The following is a 17,521-nucleotide window of genomic DNA, read 5'->3' as shown; positions in this document are numbered from 1 at the left end:
TCCATACAGTACTGTCAATTAGGCAGCTGGATCTGCAAATGGATCATATCTCCACAGAGATTATGAGAGGTCTGGGCTACAGATACAAATCCAGAAATTCTCAGCATGTAGATAGTATCCAGAACCAAATGACTGGAGGTAGATAGGGAAAGGAAAAAGAACCAAGGACTGAGTCCTAGAGCCCTCCAATATTAAGAAATTGGGCACAAGAGGGAGAAACTTCACAAAAGAAATTGAGAAGGAGTAGCTAGTAACATATGACAAACCCAAGGAAGTATGAAGTCCTGAAAGCCAAGTAAAGAAGAGTTTTAAGAAAAAAGTATATACCTGAAATTAACATTAATATTGCATGTTAGTTATGCCTCAATATAAAATAAAATAAAAAATTAAAAATTTTGGTTCCACTGAATCTGGTTATTTAATCCAACCATCAAAATACCAAATTACAAACCCTTACCTGGTTATTAATTCAAGGAACCATGTATTTGTGGATGAAGGCAGACTGGGTTCACCTAAAGAAGGATACTATAATCTCCTTTTTTTTTTTTTTAACACTTATTTATTTTTGAGAGACAGAGTATGAGTGGGAGAGGGGCAGAGAGAGAGAGAGAGAGAGAGAGAGAGAGAGAGAGAGAGGGAAACAGAATCCGAAGCAGACTTCAGGCTCTGACCTGTCAGCACAGAGCCCAATGCGGGGCTCAAACCCACAAACCATGAGATCAAGACCTGAGCCAAAGTCAGACACTAAACTGAGCCACCCAGGCACCCCTGTAATCTCCCTCTTACCCTGACCTAAAGTAATCTGTACCTATTTATCCATGTAACTTTGTGTGCAGTATAAAGGGAAATATGGAGACTCTTTGGATTATTTGCCACAGACACTTGCTATGGCAGATTGCAACCTTCACATCCCCAGTTAGTCCCTTATTCCTATTTTTAATTCCCTATTAAAACCCTTATTCCTATAAAAAAAAAAAAAAAAGAAAAGAAAAGAAAAAGAGAAAGGCATAATCAGTTATGCCAAACTCTGATGTCACTGGTGATCTTGAGACAGTTTAGCGGTGTGGTAGCGGCAAAGGTCTGACCGGAGGGCCCATAGGAGAGAATGAAAGAGGAGAAGAAATGGGGATAGCAGACAGCCAACACTTGAGTAATTCTGCTGCAAAGAGGAAGAGAAATATGGCAGTAGCTGCAGAAGTAAATTAAAGGAAGATTTTTTAAGATGAGGGAAATAATGTTTATATACTGATGGGAATAATCTAGGAAGACTCCTACAAAAGGTCCTTATTGCAGGACACAAAGTGAAGAATTGCTAAAGTGATAGTCTCAAGTAGGCAAAAGGGGATAGGATCTAATGAGTTAGTAGGAAGATTTACTTTAGGGCCTTGGTAAGTATTTGTTGACAGAACAAATTCTTTGAATACTAAGATGAACAAAGGTGGTAACACTAAACCAAAGTTAGTGAAATTCCGAAGTTCATCTGTTAGACACTTTTCTTATTTTTCTTGCCCTTATTCCCTTTGCCACAAAGTACTATTCAATATTAATTTCAGCTGTTCTCTGTGACCAATAAAAAATATCCACATTTACTTTACTTCAAATATGGATCAAAAGATAAGAGCTTCTAGTAAAATACAGTTTAAGGAAAGAAAATACAGAACCTACTTACCATTTTCATCTACTGCAAGCACACTTGCTCCTTTCCCCAAAAGTTCCTGAACCACCATCGTTAGCCCATTTCGGGCAGCAACATGCAGAGGTCTAGAGGAAAAAATGTATATATGTACACACAAATAGGTACAAGGCCTTGCATGTGCATGCACGCACATTCTCCCTTTCTCTCTCTCTCTCTCTCTCTCTCTCTCAATCCTGGTTGTTGAGCAGCACTTTTGCGAAGTTATGATGACCCAGAGATACAAAATTGAGGCACCCAGTCCTAACAGCAATAAAGATGGTAATGGGAGACAAAAAATCAGCGTGCAGAGTACACTGTCAAATCTTGCCAATGTGCATAAGCACAACACTGGGCCTCACCAGCAATTCACTTTTACCAATACCTCTTGTTTCCTTCTAAGACTCAATGTTTAAAAAGATTTTACTAACTAAACTGCATTCTTAAGTGGTTGTTTTGAGAAATGAAGTTGGCAAATGCATATAATAGAATATACAATAAAAGTCGTAAATTGCAATAGCACAAATTCCAATAGGCTTTGAAAGTAATTTACAGGTTCCATGACTAGTTTCTAGAACCTCAAGAGATATGGCTGATATGTGAATTGGAACCAGTATTACGAATTTTTTGTTGTTGTTGTTGTTGTTTGTTTTTACCAAGACTCAAAGTAGAATAGCAAACAGAAATTAGAAGAGAAACATGGGAGATGTATGTCTAAGACTTAAGCAGTCACTTGAAAGATGGCTGCTCACATTAAGAACTTGATTCTTTCTGAAATCTCTCTAGTTTACAGACACATGTAAAGCTTTTACCTCATTTACTGCTGGTGTCAAATAACATATCATTCCGGTTCATTTCCACCAAACACACAGAATAGTATTACTTTTCTTCATAAAATTATGGGTAATCAGATCAAGAAAAAAAAAAATCCACAGTATTTTCCATTATAAAGTTTCAGTCCAAAAACTTTTAAAATAATAAGCCTTTTAATTGTGATGACTTTAGAAATGAATTTTGTCAATTATAAAAATGATACTCTACTTTTTAACTGCTTCTGTGACTGAGACTGATGCCAATAGTCCCATGTTAGAAAAAAAAAACTATTAATCATTTTTATAATTCTAGGTCACAAGGTTTATACCAGACATGAAAATACTCACGTTTGCAAGGCTGCATTGGTTGCATTGATGAGGTTTCTATCTGTTATCTTTTCCAGTATTAACAAGGCACTAGTTTCATGACCCTAAAATTATGGCAAATAACTCTTAAAAACTTAGGTATCATTAAAGATAAATTTACAAATACAGTAAACCTCAACTCTAGTCCATACAATATGTACATCACCATATAAATGCCATGAATTTTCTTGGCTAATTATGCCTTAAATATTTGTGTGGAGTAGGCTTAGGGCAGAGGACAAGAATATTTAAGATTGGAGAGATTAAAGGAAGATAATAATTACATTTAGGCTTATACTCCAAAACTTACTTGGCCCACTGGAGACTTTCATATATCAGGGTGACTAATACAATATTTTCTTTTTTTTCTCAAGAAATTTGATGTCAGTCATTACAGAGGTTAAAGAGGTTACAGATCATTACAGCGGTTCGATCTCTAGCTCTGTTCACTTTAGTGAAATGGAAAAACTTTAAATGCCATTGTTGATATTAACAATGAAAACATATCCTTAAAATGAGTACCTACCTTGCTGCAAGCCAAATGGAGGGCGGTGTTTTTACTGTTATCTTGTAAAGTCAGATCTGCACTAGCACTGCTAACCAGCATCTCTGGGAGGAAAATTGCATCAAATCTTATGTTTATGAATACATATCTTGGATTACTAATAAACTCACTATAGAGAAAGATACAAAGCAAAAATATCCCTCTAGTGAAAGTTTAAGGACAAGAAAAATACTGTAATATACAATGTACACACTATATGGTCACATTACTGTCTAAGGCACAGACACAACAGCAACTAACTGTGAGAGTTTAGTGCCCTGGATTCATATTCTCCAGTAACTCTACAAAGTAGGCCCCTGTTATTTTTCTCAACTTTAAAAATTAAAAAATTGAGGCATAAGGTCATTTAATTGGCAGAGCTAGGACTCACATGCAGTCCATCTAACTCCAGAGTCAGTGTCTTAACCTCTATTCTATACTGCCTTGCCACAGTGGACTGTTCAGTCAGTAAGGGCAAATGAAAACATGGTGGCCCTAGATAAAAATGTGGGCTGAAAGCAGGTTAATAAAGATTTAAATCTCAGGGGTGGGGAGAAAACTGGCAGATTCAATAGAATCAGAAGGTTTGAGATCCAAGTTTTCCATAAGTTAAACATACATAAGCAACATAGCATTATAATAATAAAAGCCTTAACCGCTTTCTTTACCAACTGTATTTGTCTGTCCATTTTCTGCGGCCATCATGAGAGGTGTTTTCCCAGAAGAGTCCACAGAATTGACTTGAGCATTATGGCTGAGCAGCAGCTGTAAACACTCTACGTGGTCTGTGAAGGCGGCCGCATGGAGAGGGGTTCTGTAATGCAAAGAAATGGGAAGACTTCACTAAATCTGTAGGTTGTATACTCTCGAAAAAATTATTCCTGAATTTATGATAAGCAACTTTCAAGGGTTTACATATTAGGCTATAAAATCATTGCGTGGATACAAATAGGTTTAATGGAGCTTACTAATTTCTAACAGAGGAATTTGTATTTCTGATAATGTAAAAGGCCCTTAATCTAATATAACATAAAACTGTTAAAAAAATTACATCATTAAAGAAATAAAGGAAATAAATCCTGACCCAGTATTGCCACCCATTGCAACCACTGGACTTTCCTTCAGTCTTTATTCCTATTTAGAAAGCTGCTAACTTTATTAACGATAACCTCTGGGTAATAAACATACCTTTAAAAAAAGGGAAATCTTTATATTTTAAAGTTTTAAAGAGGAAGACTGGCTAAAAATCATAATAAAAATAAGAAAGTCTTTTATAATGAGAACATAGTTAAGATTTTATAATTAATACTTGCAAATATAAAAATCAGCTTTTAGTTAATAAAGGGTTCTCTACAAATTCTTCCACACAAGTAGTTAAAATTTTTGCCTTTTGCAAATCAAACTACTTCCTACACAGTGGAGTTCCTACCTTCCTTTTGAATCTGTGGCGCTCACGATGCTGGCACCTAATGTATCGATTAACATTTCAGCAGCACCTTCGTTGTCATTTATCCTGTGTAAGGTAGCACAGTGGTCACTCACAGCGATGGTGCACTTCGTAAATAGTTAAGAACAAATGTGATTCATCTGCCTTTACTTACACGGCACAATGCAAAGGACTGAAAGCATTTCCCTCCATTTTCTGGAAAACTTCCTGTTCTAAAAGGAGTTCTACACATGTCTCATGACCTAAATAAGTAAATGAGAATTGGATATTAAAATCCAAAAAAGATACTGAAGTGCCCACATATACACCCACACATCCCTAACACAGATAAGAAAAAACTTTACATGGATTTAAAATAACCAGAGTTCAATGAATATGTTAAACATCACATTTCTAGGAGTTTGAAATCCAAAGCACAACCTCAAGACCTGAAATTCAGAAGCTTCTTATAATTTTATAGCAATTTATTAACCGCTATAAGCAGTAATAAACTGACACAACAAATGTTTGTTTTATGGGGAAAAAAATTAGTCTCTATCTTTTTCATAGTAACTAGTTCCAGTCATTTTTAAAGTCATATTTCTATAGCATAATAGAACTTTAAAATTAACATATTTATACAGCATAATTAACTTCAAAATTTAAATATTTTCTGATTTTACTAATGAGCTAATGATAAAATCTCAAATGCTACAGAAGTGTCTGGAGGGAAAAGTACATGCCCCTATCCCTACCCCCAACTCCAGTTCCACTTTCTAGACTGTAACTACTATTATCTTAACAGTTCCAGAAAATTTCTAGGCATATACAACTACATGCACATAAACATGCACTTCTTTTTAAAACTTTTATGTAAATTTTTAATTCTGCAACTTGTTTTTCACTTAATAAATTGTATACATCCTTCCAAAGTAGCATATAAAGAAATTGTATTCTTCAATGTTTGGAAAAACTTCACAGTATTAAAGTCTATCATAAATGATCTAATTTCTAATTATGTATTTTGACTGCTGGTTTGTTTTTGTTATAGTACCAACAATACTGTAAATGAAACATTCCAGTACTAAAAAAAAAAAAACAAAACAACGCAAGTAATTTTGTAGGACAATTTCCTAGAAATGATATTGCTGGGCTGAAGGACAAGTATATGGATTACTGCTATATTTCAGGCTCACACTTTTTTTTTTTTTAATTTTTTTTTTTCAACGTTTATTTATTTTTGGGACAGAGAGAGACAGAGCATGAACGGGGGAGGGGCAGAAAGAGAGGGAGACACAGAATCGGAAACAGGCTCCAGGCTCTGAGCCATCAGCCCAGAGCCCAACGCGGGGCTCGAACTCACAGACCGCGAGATCGTGACCTTGCTGAAGTCGGACGCTTAACCGACTGCGCCACCCAGGCGCCCCAGGCTCACACTTTTTAATAGCAACTTTGAAGACAAGGAAAAACCCAAACCTCAGATTTTCTTTACCCAATTTTCAAAGCAGGGTTTTAGTTTTAAAATACCCCAACTGCTGTACTAATTGCTGCCAATGAAAGGTTGCATCCTTTTTTATTTTAAAAAAATTTTTATTTTTTTATTAAAAAAAATTTTTTTTAATATCTATTTATTTTTGAGAGAAAGAGAGCATGAGGGGGAGAGGGACAGAGAGAGGGAGACACAGAATCCAAAGCAGGCTCCAGGCTCCGAGCTGTCAGCACAGAGCCTGACACAGGGCTCAAACTCACGAACCGTGAGATCATGACCTGAGCTGAAGTCAGACGCTCAACCAACTGAGCCACCCAGGCGCCCCAAAATATTTTTTTTATTTTTAAGTAATCTCTACATCCAATGTGGGGCTCGAACTCACAACCCCAAGATCAAGAGTTGCATCAAGAGTTGCATGCTCTACCGACTGAGCCAGCCAGGCACCCAAGATCTTCCTTTATCTTATAACTGTTTTTTACCAGGAAAAGTATGTTTTAGGAAATCTGTAGTTGTTCCATCTTCTGTCAGTTCTTTTCTCTAATCCAGGGATTCCCAACTGGAGCAATTTTGCCTTTCAGGAGACATTTAATCATGTCTAGAGACATTTTTGCTCACCACAACTGAGGATGGGGTAAAGGAGTGCATACAGTGGGAAAGAGGCTACGGATGCTGCTAATAAACACCTTCAATGCACACGTTAGTCCCTCACAACAAAGAGTTATCTGGCCCACAATGCCAATAATGCTGAGGTTGAGAAGGCTTTTATTTAATTTTAATTTTATTTAATATAAATGTTTTACTTATTTTGAGAGAGAGAGAGAGAGAGAGAGAGAGAGAGCGAGCGAGCATGGGAGGGGCAGAGAGGAGGAGACAGAGAATCCCAAGCAGGCTCTCCACTGTCAGCCCAGAGCCTGACCTGGGGCTCAAACCCATGAATCGTGAGATCATGACCTGAGCTGAAACCAAGAGTGGGACACTTAACCCACTGAGCCACCCACAGGTGTCCCTATGTTTATTTTTGAGAGTGAGAGAGGGAGCATGAGTGGGGGAGGGGCAGAGAGTGAAGAAGAGAGAGAATCCCAAGCAGCAGTGCCTGCCACTGGGGGGGGATGTGTGTTGGTGGGGGAGGGATCGTAGGGGGCTCAGTATCAGGAACTGTGAGATTCTGACCTGAGTCGAAATCAAGAGTCAGATGCTTAACTGACTGAGCCACCCAGGCACCCAGAGAAGCCTTGCTTTCATTCTCTCCAAATGTCAACTCATTACCAAGAAGTAGCCATGGAAATTTGTCCATTATAGATTTAAGGGTTTCCTATTTTCCTAGATAGCAGTTCTCAAGGTGTGGGTCTGGGGAACCTTGGGGTACCACTGATAACTAGTGTTCTGAACTAGCCTGTAAAGAAATTTGCCACTCTTCTAACTAAAATTCTTTTTTGTTTTGAAAAGAGGTTATTTTTTATAAAAATGTTATTTTATATTATAAAATGTTTTTATAATGTGATTTATATTATAAATATGTTTTTTATAAAATGTTATTTATATTAACATTTGATGGATTACTTTAATTAATAAATATTCTTAAATTTCTGTTCTCATTTCCAATATAGTAAATATTAATAGCTCTAACTCCCAGGTCCTGAGACTGAAAGGTTTGAGAATCACTATCTGAGCAGACTGCATACTGCAAAGACAGAGTTCTGGGCTATGGATTACCTCCAGCAATCATATCAAGGTGAAAACTCATCACTTTGTGTCCTTGTTTATGGAAGGATGGGAAAACTGGTCTCTTCATGTTTCAGAGGGATATTCTGAGGATACATAGAGCTTCACAAAAATTTATAAATTTTTAAAAGCAACAAAGGGATAATATAAATACCCTTTAGAGTGTCCTGTGACTGAATGACTGCATAAACTGGAAATCTGGAACTCTAAAACTTAGCATGTATAACCAATTCTTTTGTAATACTTTGTCATCATTCCATTTCAATTTTTAGACAAAGGTTGTTTTCTGGTCTACTGGAGTGCATCCAGTTTTGTTTTTAGCTATACAATAATTACTAGCGGAAGTAAAACCATTTTATATATTCTACTCTCAGAACACCAAACTATAAAATAGGCTTTTGGCTATAAATATGGTATTTAAATTTAGACTGTCTGTATGGTCTCTTATTGCATATAGCCAATACACATCTAATTCATTCCAGCTCAATTCAGAATCATCACAATTTTGCTACAGTCTGGAAATTAGACACATCTGTTATGATCCTTAAATGGCAACCAGGCATGAAGCTCATGCAAAATTTTGTCTATTTTGTCTCTTGTACACAACATGTTTAGAGTCTAAATTCAGCAGTAATACAGCAGGAACTCACTTTAGGGAAACCATGTTCTTCATAAAGATCTGATAAGAAATGTACTAGACAGCAACTCTCCAAAGGATAGTTACAGCAGTGTATTCACACTAAATACTCTGCCTGAGGACAGATAGCTTGCTGTGTGATTTTTCCAATGGTTAATTCTGATATGTTTAAAAAAAAATCAAGCAATAAAAGTCTGCTTCAAAACACTTTCATTTCTTAAATAAAATTCACATCCATAAGGTGTATCTCTACTATATTAGATGGTTTTGGTTTTCCTCTACTTGCGAATATGTCAAGTTACATCATAAAAACAAATCAAATTCCAATGGCAAAATACAGTATCTTTTTTGACTCTGGACTTCAGTCTGAATATTTGGCCACTTCACTCTACTCATTAAATTCCAACTTTACTGAGTTAAAAGGGAAAAAGAGAATCTAAAATCCCAAAGGTTTTAATCTTCAACAAAACTGTTCTGGCTAGAGATCTGAGGCAGTAAAAATGAAACTGACTAAACTAAGCTTGTGAATTAGTAATACATTGAACTATTCAAGTTTTGATGGTACCATCAGTACCCAGAGATGATGGATGCCCAACAGTAATCACAGAACAATCCTTAAGACGAGATCAAAACTTTCTCACAGCAAAAGATCAGAACTCTCAATTCTGGCACAAGGATTAATATGAGTATTCAAATACTGCATCTATAAAATACTTATGAAAACATTTAAACTATAATTTTGCAAGATTCAGGTTTCTCTTCTTTCACCATAACTCAATAACATTATTTGTCAAAATGGCTCCAGTAGGGGGTGCCTGGGTGGCTCAGTAGGTTAAACATCTGACTCTTGGTTTCAGCTCAGGTCATAATCTCACAGTTTGTGAGTTTGAGCCCCACATCAGGCTCTGTGCTGACAGTGCAGAGCCTGCTTGGGATTCATTCTCTCTCTCTCTCTCTCTCTCTCTCTCTCTCTCTCTCTCTCTCCCCCTCCCTCCCTCCCTCCCCCGCTTGTTCTTTATCTCTCTCAAAATAAGTTAAAAACAAAACAAAAACAAACAAAAACAAAAACCTCAAAATGGCTCCAATGAAGAACCATGAAGCAGCACAGTACAGAAAGAGAGAAACCTAAACTCTCTCATAAAGCAGACAGCTGAATTTTAGAACAGATACTATACTTAACTTTTTTAAGCACGTCAACATTTATATCAAGAGGCAATTTATATTTTCTTAACATTTTGAGGGAAAGTTGTTATGGTTATGAACTAGTTTTTTCTAGGTATGCTCCTCACAACTAATAGTAATCTGAATGCTGCAATGAAATTCAAAACAAATAAAAATCTTCATATCCCTGGCTCAGCCCAAAGCCCAAAATTTGACAGAACTGATGTCTGGAATGTATGTCATGTATCTTAGCATTTTATAACATGATCAAATCTGTGGCCCTACACAAGGCAAAAATCATTCTCTCTCAACACGCCTCATTACTTATTTTAGTGATATTTCATAAGCCAAACTCCATTTTGAACATTTATACCTTAAACATAGCTCTATACTTCTCTGAGTGAAGTGAGCTTACCTATAAAAGGAGTATCTGGCTGTGAGCCTCTAGGAAGCTAAAAGTATGTGTGTTCTAACTATGCAGCAAAGTTAACAATAGAAGTTTCTGAAGTTTCTACTTCTGTGATCTGCTAGAATTTTATTCCCTTAAAATGTTGAGCATACATGTTACTATTGATATAAGGATCTTATCTGGCAATATGCTCTGAAAACATGCACAGATTTCGGTTCAGAATGTGATACAGTTTCATTTTCTCCACCTTTTTTTGCCTAACACAAGTGCACTTAGAAAGTAAAAGAACATAATCAAACTACAAGCATACTATACAAAAGACATCACACATGTTATAAAAGTATGTTAAAAATGCAAAATACCTGTTGAAGCAAAGATTTAGAAAAAATTCAGACTTAACGAAAGCTGATCTCAAAAGATCTTTGACAAACTAATGTCTTGGCTTTAGCATGACAAAGGATAGGAGTAAGCTAGAACTATGTAGTAGATGATGTCTATGCTTCCTACCGATCTTACACTTTGCCTTACAAATATTCATGAATATCAGAGTGCTATATACTAGAGTTTCTTGTCTCTACTTGGTGCATTAATGGTACTTAATGTAGATTTGCATGTGTATACTTAACCATTGTAGCAAGCCCAATGAAGTGCTGTATATCCATGATTGTCTGCTATGGCTGGATTTGCATCCACAGATGCTGCTGACTGCAAAAGGGCTCCAAGAACACCAATGTGTCCACAGGCAGCTGATAAGTGTATAGGTGTCCGGCCCCTGCTATCTCGAAATAAGCACTTAGCACCATGTTGAAGTAATGCATCTACACATTCTTCATGGCCTGTAACTGCCTGAAAGAAAAATTATTTGCAGGTAGTTGAATATGTCATCTTGGGTAACATGCCAATTTTTGCTAATTAAAAACTTTTGAAGTCCGTATTTCCCATATTCTACCATCAATCAAAGCATTTATCATTTTTTGAGTAATTCAATATTTTTATTGAAATTTGCCTAAAAGTTTATCTAAAGCATTAACTTTGTCAAAATACACATATTGCAAAAAACAGGAACAAAGGAACTTATAAATCAGTGAAAACAAGGTAAAAAGGTGAAAGGTTCAAAGGTGAAAAAGACAAAAATGTGTAAGAAAATAGTTGTGATGAGAAAAAGTAAAATTGACATTAATTCTACTTAGGTCTTAGGTTTTTAAAATTTTGTTCCAACATTATTGTTTCCTGGATTAAGTTGTGTTTTACAGCTGTTTAAAATTCGCACTCAAAAACTATAATACTAAAAGAAAGAGTAAAGACTATCTGGGAGAAATTTAATGAAGAAGAATAAACATAGCCTAGTTCAGTTTTAGGCAAAAGGAGATCCTAAGAAATTTTTGAAAGGCAATGGGAATATTTTTGCTTACCCCTCTATGCAATGCTGTCCTTCCCCATTTATCTTTGGCATCTACATTTGCTCCTTTGTTCAGCAGTGAGTAAACACAGTCCGTGTGCCCGTTGAGAACAGACAGCATCAGAGGAGTCCTGAGCAACAAGAGTAATAATAGGTTCAGTGTTACAACTTAAGACTACTCCATGAAAAACAAACTCCTGTTTTCTAAATATGCCTTTTTGTGATACAACTTCTAAAGTATACTTAAAGTGAGAAAACTGTATTTGTTGTTACTCAGTTACATAGTATGACAGACTTTTAGGGTTACAAGTATGAAGATTAACACACATCTTGAAAATAATTTAAAAATTATTAAAACTTACTGTCCATTTCCATCTTGAATGTCGACTGCATTCTGTGGTTCTGCATTTCCTATTAGTAGCCGTAAGCACTCTGAATGACCATTTGTTGCTGTAAAGTGGTATTTTAAAATTTCAGTAATTACAATGATAAAATAGAAAATTTCTATCATAGAGCACATTTTCTGGATATAACTGTGGGATAGTTTCATTGAATTTAATAGTCTAAGAGAAAAATATATAGATACAAAGTTTTATATTGCCTTTGTTGGTGAAACTGACTACAGCTATCAATTCCTCACGGTTAATTATGGCCATAGCCATCCCTCACCATCTGCCCTGGTATTATAACGCTCGTTTTATCTGGTTTTGGCGGTGGCAATGTGGTCAAGGGAATGCCTTCAGCCAAGGGATGAAACCATGATTAGATCAAGTCCATCACAACTCTGTTCTCTGCCAATGACAGCTTCCAAGATAAGTGCTGATCCAGTTCTGACCACTGAGATGCTAAGCCTGAAGGCTTCTGGGAAATATTTTTATCCCTGATAATGACAAGTCCTCCTCCTTTTCCTGATTTCAGAGGTGATACCGTAAAGAAGTAGTAGCCATTCTGTGCCATGACTGCAAAGGCAAGAGAATAATAGAGAGTTCTGATACCACTGCTGAATCAGTCAATCCTGGAACTGACTCTACCTCTGAACATTTTATGTAAGAGGTTAAAACTCTTGTCACTTATGCCACCTTTTAGTTGGGTACTATGAGAATTCCAACTGATACATATACAATAAAAGAAAAAATGATCTCTCTAAAGAATGCATTTATATGTCCAAATACATAAAATGGGCAATGGTATAAAGTAGAAATAACCAAAAAAAAAAAAAAATAATAAGCTTTTAAGGTAAATTAAATCCTCTGCAAAATTCAGGTCCTTCCCATAATATAATAAAATCTGAAGTTGAAAGAAATATGTAAGTCACGTAATGATGCAAAAAGGAATATCTGTCACTATTCTTCCTAATTAAAAGATGACAATATTTTTTAATGTTTATTTTTGAGAGAGCAAGCGCACGCGCGTGGGCGTTGGAGTGTAGGAGGGGAAGAGAGAAAGGGAGACAGAATCCAAAGCAGGCTCCAGGCTCTGAGCTGTCAACACAGAGCCTTACATGGGGCTCAAACTCACAGACCATGAAATCATGACCTGAGTCAAAGTCGGATGTTTAAAACAACTGAGCCAACCAAGCGCCTCAAAATGACAAATTAGTGAAAGCAAGCTAGGTGCCTAATATTCTACAGTAACTTCTAACAGCTATATTAAATTCTAATAGCGATTAAGATTTGTGGTAACAACATCACTCCACATCTGTATGCCACACTCAGCCAGCAACTCTCATAGTAATCAATAACAGCTGTCACTGAAGCATCCCACCTGGGGATGTGTCGAGGAAATTGTTTGACCCACCATTTCTTTATTTTTTTTTTAACTGCTATTTATTTATTTATTTATTTATTTGAGAGAGAATAGAATAGAATAGAATAGAATAGAATAGAATAGAATAGAATAGAATAGAATAGAATAGAATAGAATAGAATAGAATAGAATAGAATAGAATAGAATAGAATCTTAAGCAAGCTCCATGCTCAGCTCAGAACCCAATTCGGAGCTCGATCCCACAACCCTGGGATCATCACCTGAGCTGAAATCAAGACTTGGATGCTCAACCAACTGAGCCACCCAGGTGTCCCAGCCCACCGTTTCTTTAAGTGATTCACTTGCACTCAGTACACAGCAGCTACTGAGGAGTATTTGTGTTTTCTAAGTTCAATATCTAAAATATCAAGCATAGTACCACTGGAGAAAACTGGCTCACTTTCAGAAAAAAAATAAAAGATCACAGTGTTCTCTTCATGACTTATGAGTACAGTACTCCCTAGCAATCTCCTAATTTGAAAGACATGTGTAGAACCAAAGCTTGTGTTTACTGAATAGGTTGGCACTAACAGTAAACTGCAGCTGTTTCACTGGATAGAATTTATAGACTATATGACATTGGTTAGCTACTTCTGAGGGACTGGCTAGTGTCTTGGTTCAATATTTATCTATAAAGAGTGCAAACCACTCCATAAAAGCTTTAAATCAGCTCTTCAAATGATCTGTGCTTACGGCATAATTTTTCAAGTTGCAGAATGATATATAACTTCATTCTTTTTCAGAATAAGATAACAGAAAATGGCAGCATTTTGACTTAATTCTTACCATATAACAATATACACACATTTATAGGCATTTTATTCCACTTAAAAATTTTTTGTTTTTAAGTCCTGCTTAAATATCTAACAGTTTCTGAAAGGCTGCTCTGGAGCAACAGAGGGTGTCACCTACCTACCTAGTCTTCAAAAAGGCAAGTTTCCTAAAGGACTAGAAGTTCAAAACCCATATTAAAATGTGGTTCTTAAAAATCACTCTACAAAAACAGACTAAGTGAAATGTATCTAATCACATAAAGAAGAAAATAGTAAGGTTTTAAGGTAAATTAAATCCTCTGCAAAATTCAGTAGTGGGGGGTGAAAAAAAAATACTTGGCTAGGATTCCTTCCAGTGGACCAGTCTTATTTGTTTTATTCTTTTAAGTCTATTTATTTTGAGAGAGAGAGAGAGACAGAGAGAGAGTAAGAGAGAGGGAGAATGTGAGAGAGCACAAGCAGGGGAGGGGCAGAGAGAGAAAGAGAGAGAGAAAGAGAGAGAGAGAGAATCCCAAGCAGGTTCTGTGCTGTCAGTGTAGAGCCTGAGGCAGGACTTGATCTTAGGACTGTGAGATCATGACCTGAGCTGAAATCAAGAGTCAGACACTTAACCCACTGAGCCACCCAGGCACCTCCTACCCTTTTTTAAGTTAGTTTTATTTATTTATATATTTATGTATTTAGTTTTTAATTTTTTAAATGCTTTTATTTTTCAAAGAGAAAGAGAAGAGAGAGAGAGAGAGAGAGAGAGAGAGAGAGAGAGAGAGAGAGAGAGGAGAAGGGGTAGAGAGAGGGGGACAGAGGATCTGACACAGGCTCCGCACTGTCAGTAGAGAGCCCAATGCGGGGCTCGAACTCATGAACCCTGAGATCGTGATCTGAGCTCAAGTTGGACGTTTAACCGACTGAGCCACCCAGACACCCCTAGTCTTAGTTATTTAAAATGAATACTGACTTGTAGTAATTCCTGTGGAGAGTCAGGAATCTGTATCTGCTAGAGATACACAGCTACCAAGTCCTCACAATGACATGGTAACACAATTTTGCATTCTGACACATTTGCAACATCACAAAATCACACCATGGAGTAGATCTTGCATAAAGTAGGTGCTCTATAACTCCTGTGTGAATACACGTTAAATGTAGTACTCTGGTACAATAAGTCAAAATTGTCAACCGTTAAATGAAAGCACATACTAATCCAAAATAATTTCCATCAAAAAGAAGTAAAAAATATTGTATTGTTTTGTTGATAAAGTACTTCAGAAGTTAGACTATTACATAAACCCAACTTCTAAGGTAGACAATGATTTTTTTTTTTAATTTTTTTTTTCAACGTTTTTTATTTATTTTGGGACAGAGAGAGACAGAGCATGAACGGGGGAGGGGCAGAGAGAGAGGAAGACACAGAATCGGAAACAGGCTCCAGGCTCCGAGCCATCAGCCCAGAGCCTGACGCGGGGCTCGAACTCACGGACCGCGAGATCGTGACCTGGCTGAAGTCGGACGCTTAACCGACTGTGCCACCCAGGCGCCCCAGTAGACAATGATTTTTTAAAGCAATTATAATCTTGCTGTTGGCTTTTCCCTGAGAGAAAAACCATTCGACCTTTCAAAGTCAAGATTATTAAAATAATTACCAGGAGTATAACATACGAAAAATTGAAAAAGAAAAGAGTATTAGATAGAAAGTGGTAAATAAAATCATGTGTAATATTTGACATACCTGCTGCATGTATAGGTGTTCTCTTCAAAACGTAATCTTTTACTAAAATGGAGGCTCCCTGATTAATGAGTACATCCACACATTCAACATGGCCCTTAAAGGCTGCAAGATCTAAGGGTGTTCTTCCACTACTGTTTCTCACATCAAGATCTAACAAAGACTGTACCAACACTTCCAGTGCTTGGTGGTGACCATGATAGGCCTAGGAATAAATAAAAATATAAATTAAAAAAAATACATATTTAGACTGACTTCTCAGATGTCTTTGAAAACAAAGGAAGTAAACTTGTCTTCACATTATTATTATATTTGAGATAACCCAAAACTTGCATTATTGAGAATTCAGAAAACTTAACTGTAAGTATTTCTAATAACCAAATAGTACAACGTTAGAGAGTATATGTTAGAGAACAGGTATACTGCAGAAAATAAATGTTCAAATGACAGGTGATTTTATCACTAGTATACAACTTTCTGATTCATAGCATTCAATGAAAGTGTAACACAGATCCAATTAAAACTTTCATCCTAAGTCTATAATTCCAAAGCCTGTGTTCTTTTTTTTCTTCTTTTAAAAGTTTTTTTTTTTTTAATGTTTATTTATTTTTGAGAGAGAGACAGAGCATAAGCGGGGGAGGAGGGGCAGAGAGAGAGGGAGACAGACACAGAATCCAAAGCAGGTTCCAGGCTCTGAGCTGTCAACACAGAGCCCGACGCAGGGCTCAAACTCACGAACTGTGAGATCATGACCTGAGCCGAAGTCGCACGCTTAACTGACTGAGTCACCCAGGCACCCCTGGGTGCCTCAAAGCCTGTGTTCTTAATCACAATTCAGTGCTCCACTTAACTCCCTGATAAAATTTGACTATACTTAAAATTATAGAGATGGCCAGCAACTGAAGTTAATACTTAAGTCTTCTGATTTCTCAAATTAAAGTAACTATCCTTACCTCATAACATGCTATATCTAAAAAAATAAACATTTGTTTTAGCACAAAAACAGACAGACTAAATCTGGCTTGAGTAACTGCCATGTGCCAAGTTCTGTCTTAGCTGTACAAAGAGAACACGAAAATTTTTAAAGATTTGTCAGAATGAAGTCCTCTTCTTTATCACAGTTGAGGAAGAAGCTTTCCAGGTAATTCATTTCAAAAACCAACATATCAACTGAACATCTATTACTCTCGTTGGACTAGATGCTGAGCAAGACCTAAAGCAATTAACAAGACACAGTTCTGGCACAAAAGGAATGTTGTCTCTAGTTCACTCATATTACCACTTTGTAGCTAAAGGACTTTTACAAGTCATTTCTGACACCATTCAGACCTACAGCTTAGCAGTTTGTTATCACAGGTGAACTTTTCACTGGGAACTGAAAAATGTAAAATTGTACCATACTTGAACTAAATCTGAAAACATCCACTTAACCAGAAATGGGCCCCACACTGCAGCAAAGGGCTGTAAAGTTATTTCTTGCAGAAAATGTCGGAAAGTACCAGAAAGAGGTAAAGTTGCTCTGGGCCTTACTGGTCTCTTTGATGTTTCTCACTACCTACAGAGTTTCTTGACCACCTCGAAG

General features: G+C 36.6%; 1 protein-coding gene across 11 annotated transcripts in view; it reads right to left on the bottom strand.

Moving 5' to 3' along the window:
• ANKRD28 (ankyrin repeat domain 28) overlaps nucleotides 1–17,521 on the bottom strand; it is a 200,628-nt gene that overhangs the window by 8,354 nt on the left and 174,753 nt on the right. For all 11 annotated transcript variants that reach the window (XR_015239964.1, XM_086674248.1, XM_086674254.1 and 8 more), the window contains 10 exons: nucleotides 15,943–16,144; nucleotides 12,000–12,087; nucleotides 11,651–11,768; nucleotides 10,865–11,084; nucleotides 4,996–5,083; nucleotides 4,824–4,907; nucleotides 4,063–4,208; nucleotides 3,377–3,459; nucleotides 2,833–2,915; nucleotides 1,670–1,761 (listed from right to left, as the gene is read on the bottom strand). Coding sequence is in view for 10 of the 11 variants with exons in the window: in XM_086674248.1 (XP_086530374.1) it covers nucleotides 1,670–1,761; nucleotides 2,833–2,915; nucleotides 3,377–3,459; nucleotides 4,063–4,208; nucleotides 4,824–4,907; nucleotides 4,996–5,083; nucleotides 10,865–11,084; nucleotides 11,651–11,768; nucleotides 12,000–12,087; nucleotides 15,943–16,144 (1,204 nt within the window). In the remaining variant the exon portion in view is untranslated. The remainder of the gene's footprint in view (nucleotides 1–1,669; nucleotides 1,762–2,832; nucleotides 2,916–3,376; nucleotides 3,460–4,062; nucleotides 4,209–4,823; nucleotides 4,908–4,995; nucleotides 5,084–10,864; nucleotides 11,085–11,650; nucleotides 11,769–11,999; nucleotides 12,088–15,942; nucleotides 16,145–17,521) is intronic.

The sequence above is a fragment of the Puma concolor genome, chromosome C2, assembly GCF_028749965.1.
Source record: "Puma concolor isolate L17-30 chromosome C2, mPumCon1.1.hap2, whole genome shotgun sequence".
Taxonomy (NCBI): domain Eukaryota; kingdom Metazoa; phylum Chordata; class Mammalia; order Carnivora; family Felidae; genus Puma; species Puma concolor.
The sequence above is the reverse complement of the archived record's forward strand: the minus strand, read 5'-3'. Positions and strand labels throughout refer to the sequence as shown.